This window comes from Alternaria postmessia (assembly GCF_024291825.1).
Source record: "Alternaria postmessia strain BMP 2775 chromosome Unknown scaffold_97, whole genome shotgun sequence".
Classification (NCBI taxonomy): Eukaryota; Fungi; Ascomycota; class Dothideomycetes; order Pleosporales; family Pleosporaceae; genus Alternaria; species Alternaria postmessia.
The window spans coordinates 13,044-35,241 of NW_026260170.1; the positions used below are offsets into that span (position 1 = coordinate 13,044).

At 51.8% G+C, this 22,198-nt stretch overlaps 8 protein-coding genes across 8 annotated transcripts; 3 read left to right on the plus strand and 5 right to left on the minus strand.

The window, feature by feature from the left end:
* Positions 1–381: 381 nt before the first annotated feature.
* On the minus strand, positions 382–1,751 carry GB1 (Guanine nucleotide-binding protein subunit beta; the record flags this gene model as incomplete). The annotated part of the gene is made up of 4 exons (XM_051735883.1): positions 382–654; positions 705–794; positions 856–1,568; positions 1,637–1,751. The coding sequence occupies 4 exons, from the start codon at positions 1,749–1,751 to the stop codon at positions 382–384; spliced, it is 1,191 nt and encodes a 396-aa protein (XP_051584331.1).
* Positions 1,752–2,460: 709 nt separating this feature from the next.
* Positions 2,461–3,941, plus strand: J4E82_009661 (uncharacterized protein; the record flags this gene model as incomplete). The annotated part of the gene is made up of 4 exons (XM_051735884.1): positions 2,461–2,765; positions 2,985–3,044; positions 3,093–3,699; positions 3,813–3,941. 4 exons carry the CDS (start codon positions 2,461–2,463, stop codon positions 3,939–3,941), a joined length of 1,101 nt encoding a protein of 366 aa, XP_051584332.1.
* A 1,196-nt stretch (positions 3,942–5,137) lies between these two features.
* Positions 5,138–5,952, plus strand: J4E82_009662 (uncharacterized protein; the record flags this gene model as incomplete). The annotated part of the gene is made up of 2 exons (XM_051735885.1): positions 5,138–5,144; positions 5,192–5,952. 2 exons carry the CDS (start codon positions 5,138–5,140, stop codon positions 5,950–5,952), a joined length of 768 nt encoding a protein of 255 aa, XP_051584333.1.
* Positions 5,953–6,909: 957 nt separating this feature from the next.
* On the minus strand, positions 6,910–9,072 carry J4E82_009663 (uncharacterized protein; the record flags this gene model as incomplete). The annotated part of the gene is made up of 3 exons (XM_051735886.1): positions 6,910–7,533; positions 7,598–7,826; positions 8,840–9,072. 3 exons carry the CDS (start codon positions 9,070–9,072, stop codon positions 6,910–6,912), a joined length of 1,086 nt encoding a protein of 361 aa, XP_051584334.1.
* Positions 9,073–9,296: 224 nt separating this feature from the next.
* J4E82_009664 (uncharacterized protein) lies at positions 9,297–11,175 on the minus strand (the record flags this gene model as incomplete). The annotated part of the gene is made up of 4 exons (XM_051735887.1): positions 9,297–9,874; positions 10,168–10,464; positions 10,517–10,709; positions 10,759–11,175. The coding sequence occupies 4 exons, from the start codon at positions 11,173–11,175 to the stop codon at positions 9,297–9,299; spliced, it is 1,485 nt and encodes a 494-aa protein (XP_051584335.1).
* A 3,448-nt stretch (positions 11,176–14,623) lies between these two features.
* Positions 14,624–14,963, plus strand: J4E82_009665 (uncharacterized protein; the record flags this gene model as incomplete). Its single annotated transcript, XM_051735888.1, has 3 exons — positions 14,624–14,740; positions 14,791–14,889; positions 14,940–14,963. The coding sequence occupies 3 exons, from the start codon at positions 14,624–14,626 to the stop codon at positions 14,961–14,963; spliced, it is 240 nt and encodes a 79-aa protein (XP_051584336.1).
* A 902-nt stretch (positions 14,964–15,865) lies between these two features.
* On the minus strand, positions 15,866–17,863 carry LCB2 (serine palmitoyltransferase component; the record flags this gene model as incomplete). Its single annotated transcript, XM_051735889.1, has 1 exon — positions 15,866–17,863. One exon carries the CDS (start codon positions 17,861–17,863, stop codon positions 15,866–15,868), a length of 1,998 nt encoding a protein of 665 aa, XP_051584337.1.
* A 2,516-nt stretch (positions 17,864–20,379) lies between these two features.
* J4E82_009667 (uncharacterized protein) lies at positions 20,380–22,165 on the minus strand (the record flags this gene model as incomplete). The annotated part of the gene is made up of 2 exons (XM_051735890.1): positions 20,380–21,838; positions 21,888–22,165. 2 exons carry the CDS (start codon positions 22,163–22,165, stop codon positions 20,380–20,382), a joined length of 1,737 nt encoding a protein of 578 aa, XP_051584338.1.
* Between the last annotated feature and the right edge of the window lie 33 nt (positions 22,166–22,198).

A 22,198-nucleotide genomic window follows, 5' to 3' on the forward strand; every position in this document is an offset into this window, starting at 1 on the left:
GATCAAGTGGTATGAAAGGAAAGCCGCAACAAAATAAAGACATTTGACCGGGCGCCTGAGACATCAGTAGGCAACCGCAACCCGTAGCCACATCGATGCCGTCCCTTTCCAACATCCAACAGAACGTGTGTGAGGTGTGAGTATTATATTCTTTAAAAAGTGTGAGGCAGCGCTCCGATTTCTCTCCTGACTGATGAGATGCAGCAAGGGGTATGGTATTGCCAGGAGGTTGGGAGATCGCTGTCGTAGGTGTAGGTGTAGTTTGCCAATATTATAGGGAGTGATAGGGCGCACACGTTCGGATTGGCGTCGTTACATGGCGTCGTAGTTGTAAGAGTAAGGCTGACGGCACTTATGCCCAGATGCGCAGCTATTGACAAGTTAGCCGTCTGCGAAATGGAGTGTAGGAGGATAGAAACAAAGGCCGCGGTAGAGTGTATCCATATTGTCTTCAAACACCAATATGAACACCAGGATTCTTGCGGGGAGATCCACCACATAGATCAGAAGCAGAGAGAGGAAAACACCACGTACCATCGAGTCCCATGAACCAGTGCACAGACTAAGCGCGTCGTTGCTGACGCCGAGACAGCTGACACGGTTGTCGTGTCCTTGCAATGTGCCTACGCGTTCGCCGCGAAGTACGTCCCAGACCTGTATACTGTTAGCTTGAGGAATAGGTAGACATGGCGCTCTATGCTTACCTTGCACTCAAAGTCGTCGTAACCTGCGAATAGCAGTCTTCCGGAAACGGAAAAGGCCACGGATGTAATACCACAAACTGGCTCGGGAATCTGTCGTCGCACAAATTAGTAATCCAAATATCTGATGTATCCAGGATGTCACTGTGCGTACCTGGTATGACGCAAGCTCGCGGTCGGCGCGGATGTCGAACAGACGGCAAGAGGCGTCGTCGGAACCGGTACCGAAGGCGTTGCCGTTGGGGAAGAATTGGATAGCATTGATGTCGGAGTCGTGCGCGGCAAAGGTCTGCACGCACTTCTGCTGTCTGATGTCCCACAGCTTGGCGAAAGCGTCGCAAGCACCAGAGACGAATTGGTTGTGGTCAAGCGGGTTGATGCTCAAGCTCATTACGTCGCCGAGATGGTCGGCGAATTCGTGTACCTTGGAGCCGGTCTCGAGATCCCATAGCACACAGGTCATGTCACCCGACGATGTGAGGATGCGCTTGTCGGAGATGAATCTGCAGCAACTGAGGTAGCCCGAGTGGCCAGACAGCTCGCGCGCCACGCGTGTTGGGCCTTCCCGAGCCGACAGGTTGTAGATGGAGCAAATGTTATCGAGACCACCGCAGGCCACGTAGTTGCCAGACGGCGAGTATGCGCATGTCATGACCCAGGATGAGCGCAGGGGGATGGCGTGGACCTTGTTTGTCGTGTAAGCGTCCCAGATGATGAGCTTTCCGTCCTGCGAAGCGGAAACGAGATGTCTGCGGTCGGTCGACCAGTGCATGGCGTAGATCTTGGCAAGATGGCCCTTGAGGGTGCGCTTCGTCTTCATGGTGAGGCGCGGCAGAGCCTCGACACGGTCTCTGGCGACATCGCGAACTGCGCATCGTGTTAGCCGTCTACGGGGTGTGGTTGCGGTGTGCCAGCCCGGCGGAAAAAGAACATACGGGTGGTGTCGGCCAGCTCATCCTTCTTGCGCTTTATCCTGTCCTTGAGCGCCTCAGCGTCGCGTCGGGCGAGCTGGATCTTTTGCTGGATGGTTTCTTGGTTCATATCGGCCATGTATCCAGGTGCTACCGGGTGGTAAGGTGTAGGTCGCGAGAGGCGCGAGACGGCGAGGCAGGCGAATCCAGGGGCCTCCTAGGGAGCGCGACAGCCGGGTGGACGAGGAAACGGCGGAAGAAGCGACCGACAAGCAGCAATGGCGAGAAAGGCGCGCAGAGCAGATGCAATTGCTTGCGCAACGAGAACAGCGGCAGGCAAACGGTCGTGGGGGCTTGAGGATGGAAGGGTTGCTTGCGAGTGCTCTGGAGATGAGTGAGGTACAGGAGCGGCCCGGGGTGAGCTTAGCTTGGTCTAGCCGAGCGCTGGAGATCAAGGGCCTTCCTCCGGCAGAGAATGCAACACGCACACACACACACACGAAAAGCGCGTGACGTATACTTTTGGAATATTACAATGTGAATAGAATGCTAAACGCCTGGCATGCTTCGTGGCCACGTCAATGTCTGCACAATGGAACGCGACGCCGGCGAGTGCTGTCGTTGCTCCTCCTGACGAAGAAGGCGCGTTCTGCAATCTCCTGCAGCGCACCTCCTCCTTTGGGGCTGCCGAGCCACGGACGAATCAGCGGCGAGGAGCCCCAATGACCCGCGTCCGCCGCTATACCGCGAATGCCTCATGTCCTGGCCCGCCCAAAAGTCTATTCATCGTTCCATTATCGCTTCGAGAACCGTCGCCCACGCCACCAATACCGCTGTGCACCTCCATCATGGCTGCACAGCCCAGCGCAACTGCACGCCTGCCCGTCGACGCCCTCTTCACCAAGGGACTGCCTAAGATTGAGGTACTGCTCCAGCCTCCTTGGTTCCGAGTCAAAGCGCCAAGCGACGCTCAGACTTCCGTTCGCTGCATTGCTAATCCCGCGACTCAGCTTCATGCCCACTTGACCGGCAGCATCAGTCGCCAGTGCCTGCACGACATATGGCAGACAAAGAAGGCGCGCCATCCTGCCTTCGACCTGCAAGATCCTCTGGTAGCTATTCCCACGGGAAAGGTCGACTATGATATCAAAACGTAGGCCTAGCTTAATTTGATCTGCCTTGCCTGTTTGCCGGAATTGTCCCTGTAACACCGGCGTGCCGTTGGGGAAGACGATCCAGCACTTTACCCTGGAAGCGAGGTCGTAGCCAATATTCTCCTGACAAATGGTGACTGGTCGCATCCCGCTGGTCGTCTCAAACCACCGGCCCACCAACGTGGAAGACATTAGCAGACGTCTGACAGCTACGTTAGGTTCTTCCCGCTGTTTTCCTCGTACATATACCGCCTTTGCAGCGATTTGCCCAGTGTCCAGTACGTGTAGACCAAACGTCTAAGGCGAGCTGTGGTTGATCGACTCAGGTATTCAACCAAGGCTGTGCTGCAAGACTTCCAAAATGACGGTGTCGTCTATGTTGAGCTTCGAACAACCCCAAGAACAATTCCTGCAGAGAATGTAACCAAGGAAGATTACGTCAAGACCATCTTGGATATACTAAAGGCCCACAACGACAATGCTAACAACACGATGCGAGCTTTCCTCATATTGTCCATCGACCGCCGCAACACCGTCGCCGAGGCAGAGGAGGTGATTGATCTTGCCATCAAGCATCGGTCTGCCGGAGTCGTCGGTGTTGACCTCTGCGGCGACCCAGCGAAAGGTGACGTGCGCATTTTCGGCGACAGCTTCGCGCGAGCAAAGGCTGCAGGACTGAAGATCACGCTGCACTTTGCCGAGAGCGAGCCTTCGTCTTCAGACTTGGAGCTGCAGACGCTTCTATCATGGCAGCCCGACAGAATAGGTCACGTTATACATGTCAAAGAAGAGTTTCGAAAGACTATTGAACAGCACGATATCGGTGTTGAGCTGTGCCTCAGCTGTAATGTGCATGCTAAGATGATCACGGGTACTTACTCCGACCATCACTTTGGAATGTGGCGGCAATCCAGTGTTCCGGTCGCACTGAGCGTATGTGCCGCTCCGGAAAGTGTAGCGTCCTGGTGATGACTGACGCATTGCAGACTGACGATGTTGGCGTTTTTTGCAGTCCGCTCTCGCAAGAGTACTATCTTGCAGCGCAGCACTTTGACTTGAGCCGTAACGACATCAGATCACTTTGCGAGCGCGCAATCGATTCGATCTTTACCGGTCCGGATGAACATGCCCGTCTCAAGCAGATCTACGCGACTTGGGACGGATGGGTGTTGTGAATCAACGTTGAAGCGAGGAACAGCCACTTGAAATTTCTGTCCAGTCAAAATGACTCCAATATGACGGAAGGTATCCTGCCACGTCTTATCTTAGAGTCATCGTTGAGTACAAGATCTTGCATTACAGCTTCCTTCCCTCCATCTTACAATTTCTCTTTTATAGATGTCATTACGCTGACACCGATCAATCAATGTAAATCTACACAGCTCACCCACGTCTACTGCTCTTTTCCCACTTACCGTTCCATATTTCCAGTGCCATCAAGAACGCCCAGAGCTTCAGCATGTCTGTGACTCGATTCGCCAGCTCCATCCTTACGATCTTGCTCATCATTTCTCTAATCCCAGAGAGCACCGCCCAAAGTTCCTCGCGAGTGGCCTCCGCAGCCTCTCGAACTAGCTCACAGGCCTCCTCCCAATTCGCTTCCCCTGGCTCTTCTCAAGCTCCTTCACAAGCGGTTTCTCCGACGTCCTCAGAGCCCCTGTCTCTTGGCTTGAGGTATGACGATTCATGCGGACCCGAGTTCAGAGACATGATATCGTGGGCGATCGACGGTGCTATACAGATGGCTATAGACACTGTTAAAGACACGACAGATCACGAACATGATCCTGCGTTCTGGGAATTATATGGTCCCCGGGCAGTGGAAAATCTGACTTCAATCCGTAGCGCATTCGAACAAATTGCTCATGGCCCGTGGGATATCGAGGCCTCATGCAACATCGATGATACAGATCCAGCATGCGGTGATCCATTCATGTACGGAGGTACCGGGGATATGATACCGGAAAGACAAGCAGTGAAACGTGATGAAAGCCAGACCTTCTCAGCGAAACTTACGTTTTGTCAAGATTTCTTTACTTTGCCACCATTAGGCCACCGCATTCAGCTGGGCGTCAGTAGCGATGGTCCATATCTTGGCACTCGATACGATTTGGGGTATTACCATGACAACCAAGGCAAGTCGTTCAGTAAGGTCAGCGATACATATGTGCTAACCAATCAGCCACTACCCTTCTCCGCTCGCTCTTCCGCTACTTACCGGTAACAGAAGGCCTCAACCGGCCGATTTCGGACCTCTGGGTCCTCTTACGGCAGAATGCTGGAGATACAACGTGGTCAGCATGTTACGGCATATATTGTGCCAAGGTACTGGCTCGTCTCAACGATCCTTTCAATGACTGGGCGTCAGTAAATGGTATGTTCAATGCTCGGCATTGTGATAATTCCGCCGCCCTAACCCTTGTAGCTGACAGCTACGCTCTATATGCACTTTCGAAGTATGTCGCGCCGCGTATTAGGGGTAACTTCACGTTTCTACCGGAGATGAAGGATTATCTGAACGGATGGAAAGCATTTGCTGTACCCCAAGGTGCAGCAAACGATGCACCAGCCGTCGTGTACGACCTCTACGGTAAACCTACATTTTCTCAGACCTACTACAACGCAACTCGATTACAGAGTTTCACTGGGACTTTCGATCCAGATAACATTCTAGACATCGATCGGAAAGCAGACATATCCCACACTCCCTTCCTTAAAAATATAGACACCTATCCTTCGACATACAGCAGCGAACTGGCTCGGTGGGAGAGCGAGTTCACTCCGGCATTTCAAGACTCGCTCATCAACATCGATGCAACGTACGACCGTACCTGTTTCGGCGACACTACCAGTTCACATTCCGAAACCAACTACTTTGACGGATACGAAGCTCTCGATTTCGCCAGGACCTTCTGCGAAGACATCGTGGCTCACCGCGAAGAAGGAAATGACCTGCCATCAACTGTACGCGCTGCGCTATGGACGAAGAACTTTACCAGGCAATATACACTGACGAAGATCAATCCTGGTATGCAGTTAGTTTTCGCCGTGACTGGTGATCCTGCTTCCTACATCGAATCTCGAAGCGCCGAATGGCCGTTCGACGGGCCTGACATATCCGCCAACGTTGACCACTGTGTTTTAACCTACAAAGATATAATCAGCCATGTAAGTGAGATGAAATAGACTAACCACTCTTCGCTTTTCGAAAGGTACGAGCGTTGCTAACGTACGAAAAGTGCGATACCGACTCCACCAAAAGAAAAGGCGGCTCTCTCAAACTAAACGATATAATCTACGGCGTCCACACCATCCCGGACAATCGAGAAAGCAGCGGCCCCTGGATAACAGACTACGCGTCTTTAGGCGAACTGGAATGCGCAGACTATAATGTCACGAGCTACTGGCGTATAGCTTCTTTCAACGAGAAGTCGCGGGTGGAGAGTCATAGCCTTCTTCCCCCACCCATCGCCATCACCGATGTAGATCGATTGAGCAAGCTGTGTACGTGTTGGTACTCGGAGCATCCTTTCACTGCGGATATGTTCTGCAAAGAGCCTGCGAGCTCGTGTGAGGATTTGGCGAGGAATGATAAGAGGGTGGCGGCTGTTTGGAAGGATTTTGTTTGTTGATCGTGATGGTTGGAGTATAGGTAGGGTAGATTGCTGAATAAGACTAGTGTTTTGTAGCACGGTGAGATACTAGACTCGTATCATATCACTTTACCTAGCCTTTTTGCCATGCTTAATCATCGAACGAAGTGGCCGCCGCAGCGGTCGCGGTGCGCCTAGGTCGCGCTGACCTGAATGATCTAAGGAGCTGACGCTTTCTTGCTTGTTCGCTTGAAATATAAGCTTACTGCCATGTTACATCTGGGCTACGCTGGCGCCGAGCCCATTCCGTTACGTCTTCTACCCTGCGGATCATGACACAGGACCATGCTCGAAAGGACTCCAATCACCACGTACGTTGTGCAAGTAAAACAAAGTCAGCTCATAATAAGCCCTTAACGTTCCTTTTTTCGCCGTTCATGATTTTGCAGTGAATAGTAGCAACAATTGCATGCGAGAATCTACTAGGATGGAAAGCTCGTATCGAGGCATCCTTGTAACAAAATCATTGACACCTAGCCGTTCGTCTTCATCAACGAAGTGGTACTCCATCCTGAAGGCGTCTTTGCGCTTCGGTCACAAGGTCCCAAATTTTAGCGCATTTTTCTGGCTTTTCAAAGCTCAAAGCCATGACGTTGCCAGCTTTATCGGTCCATAAAATGAGTGTATCCCGCTGTTTCTCATACCGGTCATCTTTGGAGACTTCCATCTGGAGTAGATGTTCGCGCGTCTCACCCGTAACCACGATAAACACATCTTCTTTCGAATCTATTACTCCATGGCAGATGCCAGTGCCTTTATCAAGCCAGTCATTTGTTTTACGCTCGTAGACCCTGAGGCGAATTTGTTCACTCCACCATGGCGCATGGAGTGGTTTTCTGAGTGGCAGCGTCGTGGAAACACTCTCAGGCGTGTGGACACTTGCAGGACTAGATGACCGCGAACTTGGGCTCGGAGCTCCTCTAGAGATGGGATATTGTTCTGTCCCCTGCGCTGCTTGCAGCAGTGCCCGTATCGCCGATAGTGAAGGTGCTGGTTGCTGTGCTGGTTGCTGCACTCGTTGCTGCAATTGTTGCTGCCGTGCTGTCGTCATGATGATGAGCTTTTGTTTGATGTTTGAGACGTATTTGTCCTTTGTTTTTGAAGACACAAAGGTCTATGGAGGTGGAGGCACGAGATCAGTATGTATCGCACATCCATACAGTACCATCATTACTTACCTGTGTCTCGTACTGGAGGGCGGCGCGCATGGACTCGACTTCGGCGATCTCAGGCTTCAGCAGACGGTACTGAGTGAAGAACTGAAAGCCCAGCCGACCGCGCTCTTCTGGCGGTGTGCCCTTCTGCCAGCCAGCTGGAATCTTGCCCTGCTGCTGCTGGACAAGATAGTGCTGGATGAAATGATGGATTCCTGCGGCGGCCCGGTTCTGTTGCAATGTCTTCGGAGGACTTTCCGTCCGACGTTGAGCTTCAGGGTGCGCATCAAGGCTACCTAGAGGACTTGGTGTTGGCACATGGCCGCTTGTTCCTCGTAAAAGCGTTGCTTTCCGACGCCTGATACTCTTTGACACGACTTTTGGCCGCGAGTCGTGGAAGTCTCGGATGTGTTTTCTCAAATTCTGTTGAGAGGCGAAAGGGAGGTTATATTTGCAGCCCGAGTGCGTGCACAATAGAGCCGGCTTGTGCGTTGTTTCGTGTTGCGTACGAAGATCATGAGTTGGAAACCCTGCCAACATGCCTGTACACCCAGGAAAGCGACATACGAAAGCGTATGAACGATTGAATGTCTTAAATATACTGAGTTGTTCTCGTGTGAGCCCAGGAACCGTTACTGCTGAGAGCAGATAATCGATTTGCGTAGCGTATTCATGCTGAACGACGCTGAGAGGCGTAGGATCCAGAGGTTCTCCTAACGTACACACGTTAGCCATCCGTCAGTCGCAATACAAAAAGAGCTTACGGTAGTCAGCAGGATTTTCGAAGTGCATTTGTTTGGCATGGCGGTATACGACATAAGCACAAAGAACTTTGTACTCATGTTCATAGCGCTCAAGGTATTGCAAACGAGGTTCTAGAGTCTGCGCGGCGAGAATGTCTACTTGTAATTCATCTGTCGGATCTAGATATCGTGTATACTGGTGGGAATAGATGAAGAAGAAGGTCGCCAAGAAAGCTTCCAATTGCCTGTCTGTGGAATGTGAGACTTCTGCTGCGAAGGCAAGAAGATGGTCAAGCCAATGCTCTTGAATATATGGCTGAAGAGAGTAGAAACATCTACCAACATCGACTGCTTTTTGCGTAGTCGGGATGTTAGAACTGGAAAGGTTGAGGCTGAAAGTAAGGTAGTTCAAACAAGTGATGGTAGTACAGCTCTCCGCATCCCGTAGCGAAATGAAGTTACTTTTCGTGAGGTACCTTCATGCTGTCAGCTAATTCTCCCCGCAACATATGAAAGAGCTCACTCTTGGACAGTGAAATGGACGAAAGAGATCTGCCCATTATCATCCGTCTGTATCAGGGGTTTGCAGAGGTCCACGATGTTTGGTGGGAGTTTTGATCTCTCCGATAACGAGACGGCTCCCGAGGCAAATACGATGGCATCCTGAAGTTCTATGACCCTCAGTGGCCGTCTCGAGCAGAGCATCCACTTCAGTATGTTGGTGGTCCGCTCTCGCGATTGAATCGGGTAAAGCATGATTCTGTGTACAATGCGAGAGTAGCTGCGCATGATCAGTATGAGGCCTCGATGGAAGACCTGTGAACTACTCACAAGTCATGTAAGCTATGTGGCATGTTGGCCACTGCGTTTTCCAAGTCATCAAGATTGTATGCGTCAAACTCTAGTTGTGCTAACACTAGCCGCACCCAGAGGAACATTCCTGGGGATAGTCAGCACATCACCCGAAATTCAGGTACGTATCATATGATCTCTTCGCACTCTGCCCGGACTATCCGGTGCAACACATTCGTCCACACATTGCCATTCACAAAGGATAGAGAAGCAGACATACCCTGGGATTTTACCACCACGTTTCTTTTCACATCATCGAGAACGTTGTCGACACCAGCAGGGTTCGCAAACCTATCCCGGATGGTTTCTAGGCACTTGGTAGCGTATCGTGTGATATCGGCTGTCAGCGCATCGCTTTCTTGGTCTAGTGCTACTGTTGGCCTTTTTGACAACTTCCCAACCAACTCCAGGATGTCTCGACTGACAATAAGGATCTTTGTCGGCGCACAAGCCTGCATTGGGTTCTCGAGCTGTAATATTGAAACAAGGACGTCCTTGACGGGGGTGAGATCGCATGGTTTTCCATGTACATCGTATCTGATGCACTCATCGATGCCATCAATCAGAATTCGTGGCATCACCAGCTGTGGGACCAAGTTGGAAAGAATCTCTTGGAGACTTCGAATAGAGAGTGGACGGCCCTCGGCGACGAACTCCTCGTACACATAAGTAGCAAGGTCAGAGTGTTGCCGAAGGATTTGGGAAACTAAGGTAGCGAGGATAAAAACCACGGGGTCAGGGTATGTGCTGCTGACGACGTAGCTGTAAAAGCAGAACAAAACTGTCGACTGTCGAGGTGCACGGAGGAATTGCACTATCTTCGCGCAAAGAGTGCTTTTGCCTTGACTTCTTGTTAACTTCGCTTCAACGAATATACTCAAGTTTCTTGAGGCAACTGACCAGACCCAGGCTTGCCTTTCAGCCATAAAATCGGTCCACCCCGTCCATGTTGAAGCCACTGCCTCATACTTCGGTGTTTCAGAATCCAGTCAGTTGTACCGTCGCAGCAGTCATTGATGAGTCTGTGAAGCAAATTGTCTTGGTAAGCCTGACCGCAATGAGGAACGGTCTCGAGGCCCAACCAAGCAAGTGCTGCTGTAAGCTGTGATGTTGACCGGTCCTTCTCAGTCTTTGCTACGGCTTGGAGTGCTTCTCTACGCCATTGCATGGCGTCCGAGACGAGGTATGCATTTGCCTCTTGGTCAATCAACGTGGCGTGCTTTGCGAGACTATCCAGGATGCAGTTGAACCTGCTTCCGAATTGGCCCCAGGACGATTTGAAGAAACACATCCAGCCTAAAGCTAGTCAGAAGCGGAAACCGCATGCACTATGAATAGGGGAGATTACCGTTACGTCTAAACAGTTTGTATGCATGCTCGTGGAACGTTAAGATATCACTGTAGACGACTGCAAGTGCTTGCTGAAAGTCAGGCTTATCTTGCAAAGCGGTTCCTAGCCGATCGAATCGAGGTAGCATCGCTGCGATCTGACTGTAGGCTGCTAAAAGCTTCTCAAAAGCGCCGATGTGGTCCGTAGCGAGCTAGACCTTGTGAGTGACATTGCGAACGTGGGCGCCGAAGGGCTCTGACCTGCATCATCAATTTGATCGGTGCCTTCAGGAAATGAATGTCAACACAATCTTTGCTGGAGAGTTTGATGTCCCAACTCACCCATATCCAGCTTAAGAACGGGGTGCCGTTGCATAGCACCTCGATAACTTTGGAGTACGCTTCAAGGCCATTCAGAAACGGCTCCAAGCGCTTCATGTTCCGCATGCACTGTCGCGCAGCAAGCTGACGCTCAACCTCTTTCGCAGCATCGCGAACATCGCGCAGTGTGGTGTTGCTGAACTCACGATCATCAGTGCGTGAGTATCGCTGTACCGTCTTTTCGAAGCTATCGAAACTCTCTTGGAAGGTTCTTCGCGCCTGGGGCGTGAGTGTGGTAGGCTTCGAGGCGGTGGGCAGGCTAGGTTTCGGGGCCCCGCACAAACGCGTTCCGGCCATCGATCGCGACGCGTGAACACAGTGCCGATGAAGCGAGGGATGGTGGTCAACGTTACAATAAAGGAGTACGCTGATGGGAGATGTCCGCGCATCTCAGCACATATCAGGCGCACCTCCCGGCGACTCGCGAGGCAGAGCCGCTGCGCATGACGCGCAGCTAATGCGTGCTGCAGCTGCCAGCACAGCCGCCACAATGGCCACACTCAGCCTTCCTCGTCGCGACAACATTTGCTCTCCGCATCCATGTAGAATTTTTGTCGTATTCCCGCTTCACTATCTTTCTTGTCGCGTGATGAGCACATCTCGATTCGAATCCGGCCGGCTGCATCGTACCCGGTCAAATACACAACAGCAGTGCCTGGGTTGAGTATTGCTGCCGTACCACGATAGCACAGCCCACCAGCCTAGGTGGGACATCATGTCTCACGACGAATTCGAACAACGAGCTTTCAAACGGCGTCGACTCAGTAACGAATCGTTCATCTCCGAAATTGAAGGCTGCCAGCGTCGTCATAATCCATATGGATGTAGCTCAATCGAGACCTGGGGAACTTCAGCATTAGTAGCAAACGGCGTCTCAACCCAATATGAAAAATTCGACAATTCGAGAGAAGTAACCGTTGGACTTAACGATGTCTCATTCAGTTGGCAATACCAGTGCACTTCTTTGCATGCATCAGCTTCACCGCAAACATTGGCACGCACCACAGAGGTATCGTTACCAAGTTACTCGGTAAATCATGAGCACTTGCTTTGTCAAGATGCGCAGCCCAGCAAGTCCCCACCAGCGATATCCGATCCAGGAGTTGTAGGCGCATCCCCACCAGATGTCGCTGTTATCAGTGGCGAAGAGGCCATGCCCGTATGCTTTGGTATGGTAAGTCAAATCTCAATCTCTGGTGTTCTCTATCGCTGACTTTGAGATAGATCAAGGATTTGCATGCCGAGGTACAATCATCTCACGTCTCAGATTCTCTTACTGGCTGCGTATCCATGGGCTTTTCACCACCCAACCAATTAATCTATAAAGAGGCTTGTATCGGGCGCTTCGACGACAGAAGCGCAGAAATACTTTGTGTTATCTGTGAAGATCCTCTGGTTGAGTTGCAGCTAATGCTGACACGCGTAAAGCGTCCTCATCAGCGAGGGAGTGTACCATCAATATCAGCTATCCTGTATGGCCCCAAATGGCTTTCCGAGGATATAGGTGCTTTCTGTCAGGACTCTGAGATCTATTTGCAGGATCCCCTGGGTTGTGATCGAGACGTACTATACTGCAACCCTCACCGTATTTCCTCGGACCAGGGCGTTTGCTGTACAACTTTCGAGCTACAGAGGTCCAGTACTGACGTGGTCGTGACAAATCTACATATTTCAGATGCACTGGATGTTCTCAGTGCCCCAAGAACACTAGGTGAAGTGGAAACACCCCGCTGGTTGAAGACCAAACTGTTGCTGTAAGTTATGAAGTCGCATCGTACGACGCATCCTGTTGACTCAGATCAGGCATCAGCGGCAGGCCTTGTTCTTCATGGTCAAGCGGGAGATGGGATGGGCTCTCGAAGATGGAGCTTGCGATGTGTGGACAAAGCTCACACGCAGCACATCTGCTTTGTAAGAACAGTCGCCCGTACAGCATGATTTGGCTGACAGTAAGCAAACAGCTATCGCAACAATATCACTGGTGATGTGCAAACAGACCAGCCGCGTTCCTTCAAGGGTGGCATACTGGCGGATACGATGGGGCTAGGGAAGTCTCTCAGCATGATTGCGTTACTCGCACATGGCATTGACTCGTTGAACGAGGGGGAGATTTTTACCAGACCAACTTTCACAAGTCATCGCGATGTCGATACGACGTTACTTATTGTCCCACCATCTCGTAAGTCATCGCAAGATACGTGTTCATTTCAAGCATACTAACAGCAGAAGTCTTGCAAACGTGGGAAGAACAACTACAACAGTGAGTCGAATTGCAGCGAGAACGACCAAATGGCTGATCTTTTAGACATTCATGCGATGTGACTTTGCTGAGAATAAGACGACATCATGGTCTCAGCCGGATCACGACTATCGAGGAAGCTCAATCCCACCGTTTGGTCTTGACAACTTATCAAACAGTGGAAACTGAGTGGAGAGAACATTCGTCTTCAGCATCGTCACCTCTTTTCTCCATCAATTGGCGGCGCATCATTCTAGATGAAGGTACGTAGAGAAGCGCCCAAGAAGGCTACGTGGATCGCCACTAAGAAATGCAGCACACTACATCAGCAACCACCAAAGCAATACATGCAAAGCTATATGTAGTCTTGAGGCTCAGGCGCGTTGGGCTGTGACTGGCACGCCGCTGCAAAATAGGCTCGGAGACGTTGCGACGTTATGCCAATTTCTACGCGTTCATCCATATGACGATCGAGAGACATTCAACAAAGACATTATCGACCCCTGGAAGGCCGGTGATAACAACACTGCTATCTCTCGGCTGAAGCGGCTTCTCCAGTGTATTCTCCTGCGGCGCAGCAAGGGATCTGTTCAGTTGCCAGAAAGGACCGACCTGAGACATACATTGCAGCTTAGCGAAGAAGAGCGACAGCATTACGCAACAGCAGAGAACAACGTTGCGAGATCGATCGATGCGGTACTAGGTGCAAACACCAACACGGCGTTCAATGTCACTAGTATCATTCAACAGATCAACGAGCTTCGTCTGATCTGCGATCTCGGCATCTATCGCAAACCACCAAAGCCAGTTTCATTTGCCGAAAACAACACTTGGAATACACGTGTAGCTCAGAGAGCTTTGAACGCTCTTACAGCGACGAATGGCATATGTTGCAAAAGTTGCGGCGAGATACAGGATGGTACAAGATACGACAACAGCTTCGGTACAAACCTCTACGCAACCAGACTTTGGCTATTCTCCTGCTTCAGCATCGCCTGTGAGAGTTGCATGGAGCGGAACCCATCGACTCGCTGTAGCTGTGTGCGTCAATGTCCTGTTGCTCTTGTCACACATGCGCCTGGGACGATGGATTCGGGAGCCTCATCTCCTGTCGAGTGGCCTTCTGACTCAGAAGAAGTCTTACCCACCAAGGTCAACGCACTCGTCGATGATCTGCTCAAACAAACGCCAGGAACTAAAAGGTTAGTTCTTCTATCAACCATCCTGAACCGGCTTGCAGCACCAGATCGACCTTCGATCACATCGCATGCTGACTCATCTTGTAGCATCGTCTTCACATTTTGGTCGTCAACGCTGGACCTCATCGAGAAGGGGTTATCGCGGGCTTCAATAACTTTTACACGCTACGATGGTAACACGACGCCTACCAATCGGTCTGTAGCATTGAACAACTTTCGTCGAAATCCAAACATCTCCGTCATCCTCATGACCATTTCATGTGCTGCGGTCGGACTAAATATCACTGCTGCAACACGGGCCTACATCATGGAGCCTCAATGGAATCCTACGGTTGAAGAGCAGGCGCTGGCGCGCGTGCACCGTATGGGTCAGACCAAAGAGGTGACCACGATACGTTTTGTCATGGCCGATACTTTCGAAGAGGTACGTGAGCGGTATTGAAGTAGTCGAGGCTATTCGCTAATGCCAAGTAGAGGGTCATAGAAACGCAGCAGCGAAAAAGGGAGCTTGCGGCGCTGTTGCTATCGACTGAACCACATGTAGAATCGGAACATAGTCTTGATCGACTGCGCGTAAGTCACACACACCTGGAGAAGCGGAGACAGCACTGATCCATACTTAGTATTTCCGGTCTTTGCTCAAATGATTGTTCGATGGATCAATTCAGGCGGCAGCGAATCTAACATAGCATTCTCAACTCGTGTTCGTGTTCGCGTTCGCGTTGCTCAAGCGCTGGTTGAACTGTACCGCTAAGTAAGGAGATGCTTTCATGACCGACATGAAAGAAGGAGAGCCAGTCTTTTGAGCAACACGTTGACACTATATTGATATGATGGATGTGCTAGTGATGAGACGCAGGTACAACGCTGTTGAGTTACACTGTATTGTATCGCAGTAGAAGTGTGTTCCTAAACACTTACTTAGCTTCATTGTATGCAGCTGTATATATACTCATTTGGAAACTTCATTGATTGCAACCGAAGCCATTAAACCCTGGCGCTCAACGTCGACGTTGACGTTGACACTATATAGCCGATCTATCTGAAGTTACCCGACTGCATCTCATCTCTTCATCATAGTATTACAATTACCACCTACTGCACTCTAAATCCCACGTATAATCCAACTTGACAAGAGACACTCGACCACGTGTTTCGACACCTCATGAACTTTGATATCACATCTGCTTCACCAACACCAATAAAACCACACTTGACGCCCCACCGAATAACATCAACAACCCAATTCATTATCAGCCTTGAATAACATCAACGACCCGCAAGCAGATGCAGGACGACAAGATCAGAAGCCAATCACGTGGAAAACAAAAGCAGGACATCTCAACAGCGTTAAAAAAGTTTATAAGTGTTTAAAAAAGGGACAAACAGCGAGGGTATTGAATATGATACATCGTAACAGAGAAGAAGAAGACGAAGATGCCGGCGCCAAAATGCTCCAGAAAAAAAGGGAATGCTACAAAGACATGACGAGACAAGAAAACAAGGGAACAGTAACAAGATAAAAAAGGTTGTCAAACAACAACCCCTTCTACCTCAACTGCCCTTGCACGTCATCAACAGTCCTCTTGAGCACATCTTCAATCTTCCACCTCGGCGCCTTAACCTCCTCCTTCTCACCCTTCTTCTTCTCAACCACCATACCATTGCCCACCTCCTCAGGCTCCAATCCACCCGCCACACCACTCGAAAACTTGAGTTGCAGCAGCTCACCCACCTGATCGCACGCCGTCAGCATCCTGTCCAAATCATCCTTTGTATGCGCAGCCGAGACACAGAACCTCGCTCTCGAGCTGACAAGCGGCGTAGCCGGGTATCCGACTACCACGACCGAGATCTTGCGCTTGAGCATCTCGTGAGAAAAGGCAGGCATCTTGGCTGGGTTGTACAGCATAACGGGGATAATGGGACTGTCGTCGTGGCCGTAGACGATGAAACCGAGACGCTTCAAGCCGAGGCGCAGATACCTCGAATTGAAGCATAGGCGCTGGAGTCGCTCCTCGCCCTGGCCGGGTACAATGGATCCGTCGATGATGCGAAGGGCCGAGGAGATTTGCATGAGCACGGGAGGAGCAGGCGATTCCGCAAACAGCATAGCGGCATTGGAAGTACGCAGTTTATCGATGATGGGCTTCTCAGCGGCGATGTAACCACCGTTTGCGCCGAAAGATTTTGTCAGGGTACCCATGAGGATATCGACTTCCGATGGGTCAATGCCGAAGTAATCGCATACACCACGTCCGCGGGGACCGACACCACCAACAGAGTGCGCTTCGTCGACGAAGAGGTTGAACTTGTACTTGTGCTTTAGGGAGATGATGCCAGGGAGATTGCACATGGTGCCTTCCATAGAGTACAGGCCCTCAACAGCAACGAGAATCTTCTTCCAGGGACGGTGAGTGCGGGGTTGGCCTTGGGAGATGGCTTCGCGGAGCTTGCGTTCCAGATCGCGCATGTCGTTGTGCTTGAACATGGTGACCATGGCGCCGGAGAGACGGGCACCGAAGCGGATGGAGGAGTGGTTGAGCTCGTCGGAGATCATGAGGCAGCCCTTTCCGACAATGGTGGGGAAGGTGGTGGCGTTGGTAACGAAACCCATTGAGAAGACCATGGAGGCGGGCTTGCCGACGAACTTGGCGATGAGGTCCTCGACTTCGACAGTGAGGTCCGAGGTACCGCTGTCGGAACGGGGGCTGGCCATGGAAATACCGTATTTGCGGATGGTGGCTTCGGCGGCGTCGGCACAGGGGCCTTCTGATTGAGCGAATCCGAGGTAGTTGTAGGAGCTCATGTTGAGGGTTTCAGTCGTGGTGCCGAGCATCTTGAAAGTGTTGTTTCCGTCGTCTGACTTGCGATCAAGCACGGTGATGAAGCGTCCCGGGACGCCAGTCGTCGGTCGGGAGAAGCAGTCGTTGATGCGCATCTTCAACCGCCGTGTGTAGAAGTTGTCAAAGTCGCTGTTGAGGGGCGCATATCCGTCCTTCTCCTGCAAATGGCTGTAGTGTTGCTTCCTGAAGCGCTTGCCGAAGAAGTCGCGAACATGTCCGAATACTATTAGGATTAAGTAGCTGATGTATGTAGTGAAAAGGAAATAATATGGCGGCTCGTCCTCGATGGGGTCGCCGAACTCGCCCTCGAACTTGCTCAGGTAGCGGTGCTTCTGAGAGCCGAGGGGACCGAACTGTGCGTGGGCGCGGGCAAGGCGGCGCTGCTCTTCTGGCGAAGGCGGCTGGAAGAGCGTCTTGGGCTCGGTGGGCATCTTCTCGCCAGTGGCCGTGGTCAGGTTGATGGTCGGGAGGGAGATTTGCGAGGGCGAGGGGTTGTTGAGAAGGGCCTGTTGCTGGGCGACAAAGGCTTCACGCAGGACAGCAGCGTCCGTCTTTGATCTGGGCGAGCCGCCGAAGAGCGATGTGAACTTGTTGCCCTTTGCGAAGGATGCTCGACGCGCAGAGTCGCGCTTCTCGCTAGAAGGATCGAGGGGGGGAGCAGGGGCGGTGGATGCGAACGGGTTGATGCTTCGAACAGGCATTGCAGCAATGGGACACCCCAATGGCGCTGTGGGTATTAAATTACGGGGATTGAAGGAGTCGTGAGCGAGTCGTCGCAGTCACGTCGAGTCGCTGCTGGCGGTGAAGAATGCACGAGTGTCGGCCGTGGGAAACGCTAGACGAGAAAGGGATCAGCAGGCGACTCCAAGGGAGGATTGGCAGGGTGTCGGCGAGCAACGGCTGTGCATGGGCTGGGAGAAGAGAGGAAGTGTGGTTGAGTCTTATGGGTGCTGATGCGCTCATGCACTCGGTCTTCGGTGGACAAAGACCGGGGCGGCAGTGCCGGATAGCGTGCTTGGTGGTCAAGCAAGCTCCAAGGAACGGGATTGGGCGGAAGGTGCAGCGGGAAGACGTACGTGATGTGCAAACAGTAGCAGGAGCCCGGGGCAAGACGAGGATGATGATGCTGATATGATGCTCGTCAAGCCGGTGTAGCGTGAATGCTTGGGTCGTCGCAACGCTTTTCGTGTTCCTGAGTGGCGCGGCCGTTTGCTACGAAGCACCAAGCACCAAGCTTCCAAGCCACCGTCTGTCGTGACGTAGAGATGGAGATTGACGGGCGGTAATGAACGACAAGATGTAGGTGCAGGAGAAGAAAAGCCTTGGAGCTTGCAACTCGACTTATCAGCGCCGTTGGCAAGGCAAGGGGGAATTGAGGATCCCTTGTCCTTCTCGCTCTCTCGCACCTCTGCTGCGCGAAACGACAGGCGGCCTTTGGTTGGCCCGACGAAATGAGCAGCCCCATCTGCCCGTTCCGCACCACGCCCAAGCGGGCCTCAAGTCAGGGGAACACGATGCTGATCGCTGCCACATCCCGAGCATCGCAAGCCTTGCCGGTCTAGCACACGACCCGCTGCTCGTCCGAGGGCTGCGAAAAAAAAAGCCTTGCAAGGCTATAAGTCAGGCCATAAAGTCTAGAGCTTGGCCTTCGATTTTCCCGCAACGGTGCGATCACGCGTCGGAGAGCCGCACGTCATCGACTACAGCAAATCATAACAAAATTTCAATCGTGAGCCTGACATAATCATCGTCGCCGCATGCTTTGTCAGTCTGTCAATCTGTCAGCTCATGCCTTTCTTACTCGCCCGTCCATGTGTTCTTGGCACAACCTTGTAGCTTGTAACCGGTCGCAGACACTACTCACACCACACCACATCATGCATAATCGACGATCTTATCGCATTGCTATTTCCTTTTCCAGCTTCACCTCTACCATACTACTGCGCTAGTAGCACATAAGCACATACTCCCTTATACCTCAAGACTCATGCTGCTGCCCAAAGTGTTTTCCGTAATCACCCCGCGACAGTTTCACTCCATGGGAAGAGCCTGTGTAGCAGTAAAATAACACGTTACAGCCTTTTCGTAGACCATGGCATGTGATTGGCCGACCCAAGTTTGCAATCAGACAGACCGATCCTGTGGAGGACTCGACGGGTTGGCCCGAAGGCTACCTTCATTAATGCGCTGTCAAATGGGCTGTGTAGGCTGCCTGTTAGTGTAGCAAAATTGGGCAAATTGCGATGTGACTTTCATCTCGTAACCCGGGATACGAGACCAGTTTGTCCATCGTAATTTCACTTTGGTATAACATGGCACTTCCCCGCAGCTGCTCTAGCTTGACTTTACACTCTGGACTACACATGCTGCCAAAGTCAAATGTTAGCCTGCATTCATGATGATGGAGGATGCAATCCCCAGGTTTGTTCAAGTAATGTAGTATATTTGTTTACTGATCTTGAAAGATACAGTTTTCTTTACCGGAGATCCCCTTGGAAAGGCTACAACTGTCAAGCACGCACAGCGGCTATGTAATCCACAACAACAACCCCCGCAGCACAAGAATCTCCTCAAAAGGTGGCAATCCTCTCTCTCTCTCTCCATCCTGCCAAAAGGGATCCGACAAGAAAATTCCGAACATCCGAGACGCACGCAACAAATGAAACAATGGCTAGCTCGCAACACGAAAAGGAAAAGATGAACAATGATCAAACGAGAAACCAAGAAATAAGAGACGACCTGCATGTGACTGCCAACGTCTTGTTGTTGCCAACACCAACCAAGCGCAGGTTCCACCAGTCCGCCATTTCTCTCTTGTATAAATGTATCCCAGCCCTAGCCAATTCCTTAGCAACGCCAATATCAATAACCAATCCCTGTATGGTGTGTGGTCGTTCGATGTGCGTTACGAAGAAGAGATGAGATGCCGGAGTGCGAGGTAATAGTAGTAGAAGGGGGTGCGTCCTACAAGCGACAGGGAAAACCCAGTGCTGAAGCCCAAGTCGCTACCTGTCCAACGATTTGAAACCAATATGTGAGAGGGAAGATGTCAACGACCACATTAAGTATGAGCGCGAAAAATGGAGAGCGAGAGTAACCCAGCGACTGTCTCAAGTTGCAGGGTGTCTGTCGAGCTTCCTCGTAAAAAAGCATCCGCGACCGGGTATAAGAGCAAGCAAAAGCAGAATTGACAATAGACACTAAGTATGCAAGCTGCTCATTGCATCTGGTGATGCTCCGGTGACAGGCTGGATGGGTCTAGCGTGCCAAACGACACCAGATTCGACATGTCAAGGTCATCCCCATTGTCCTCCAGTAACGGCGACCGGAAGGGCATGTTGAGATTTTGCTTGGCGTACATGTCGGTCATCTGCAGCGCCTCGTCCGACATGCCGTTGTCATGCGACATTTGGTACACGTCGTTGTGGTTGTCACGACCGAAAGAGCCCAGTGGTGGTGATTGGTTAGCGATGATGGGGTCGGGATGGCTCATCGCCGGCATGGGTGAGTGGTGAGACGCCGAATGTGGTGGCGGACCCATTGGTGTATGTACATAAGGTGGGATGTTGTACTGGCCGTAGTTGGATGCAGGAATGTTGTCATTTGATGGACCTGACGTGAAAAATGAAGGAGTGCCGTACTCGGATGGCGAGTTGGTCGTTGTGGCCGACATGGGGTACTGTCGGTAGTCCATGCCGTAGCCTGCTGAAGTGTCGATACTCAGGTGAGGACCAATGGGTCCTGCACTTTGTGGTTGTGGTGCAAAGATCTCTGGGTTAGGCACGTACGGCGACGGCTCTTGTTGGATCAGGAATGATGGCATCGGGTTGCGAAGCATCGAAAAGTCCATCGCAACAGGAACCGAGCGACTTCGCTGGCGCTTGTGACCACGCGGTTGAAAGGGAGCAGGCGCAAGATGTGTCTCCTGAAACATACCCATGTGGTGAGGGTGTTGAAGATGGTTTGGTTGGGAAGCGGGCCGGTGGTTGATGGGCGAGACCGGTGCCGAGACGGCAAATGTGTTTGGGTCGTACATGTTGTGTCGGTTCTGAAACGACTCCAGTGAGACAAGTTTCGCCAACTGTCCGCTCAGCACCTTCGGGTGGCCACCCAAGTGGTGCAACATGATGTTTGACGCTTGCTGGTCCTCGGTAAAGTCACCGCACTGGAAGAATCCACCCGAACCTGATGAGTCCATGAAAAAGTTCGGTGGTCGGTTGAGCTCAACAATCAGCCCTCCTGGGCGTTGCGAAGCGCCCTCGGCATTCGCGGTCATGTCACCGTTCTCCAGTGAGATGTTCTTGATGTATGAGAATGGGTACTCAATCTTGTAGCCCGCAGAGTCGTTGTTGATGTAGTACGTGATGCAGCACTTCTCAGGCGAGTAGAAGACTACAAGGTCCATGGCGCTTTGTCCGACTCTTCTCCAGCTACCGATGCTGAGGGAGCGGCAGGCAAAGTGGTGAATGACAACCTTGGAGTTGTTGGCGTCTGTGTTGAGAAGCATGCCACTTCCGTATGGCATACCACCTGCTCGGCCTAGGAAGCTAGTACCAATTGACTTGCCAGACTCCATGGCCTGTAGGGCGAGGTATCGTCGCATTGACTCTGGGATGTCATTGCAGTCGTCACCGTTCTCGATGCTCTTCTTGGCAATGTTCTTGATCTTGGCACGTCTATGCGATTGTTAGTACTGCGCGTCAGCATGCTGCTCGGTATTCCTACCTGTTCTGGAACCAGATCTGGACTGAGCGCTCGGTCATGTTGATTTCCGAGGCTATTCTTTCGCGAGTAGCAGCAGTGGGTGTGGGGTTCTTGTTGAACTCCACTTCAAGGGTCACCAGTTGGTCTTGGGTAGCCCTCTGTCTCTTCTGGTTGCGCTGCTGCTGGGTGAGGGTGCTTTTACGGGGAGGTCGGCGCGGGGCAGAGCCCTGCGTCGGTGTCGAGGATCCCGCCGGTGGTGATGGGGTCGGCGAGACCATTGCGTCGTCGTTTGACTGCATGCTGGGTGGTAGGTGTAATCGGAGCGCGGGAGT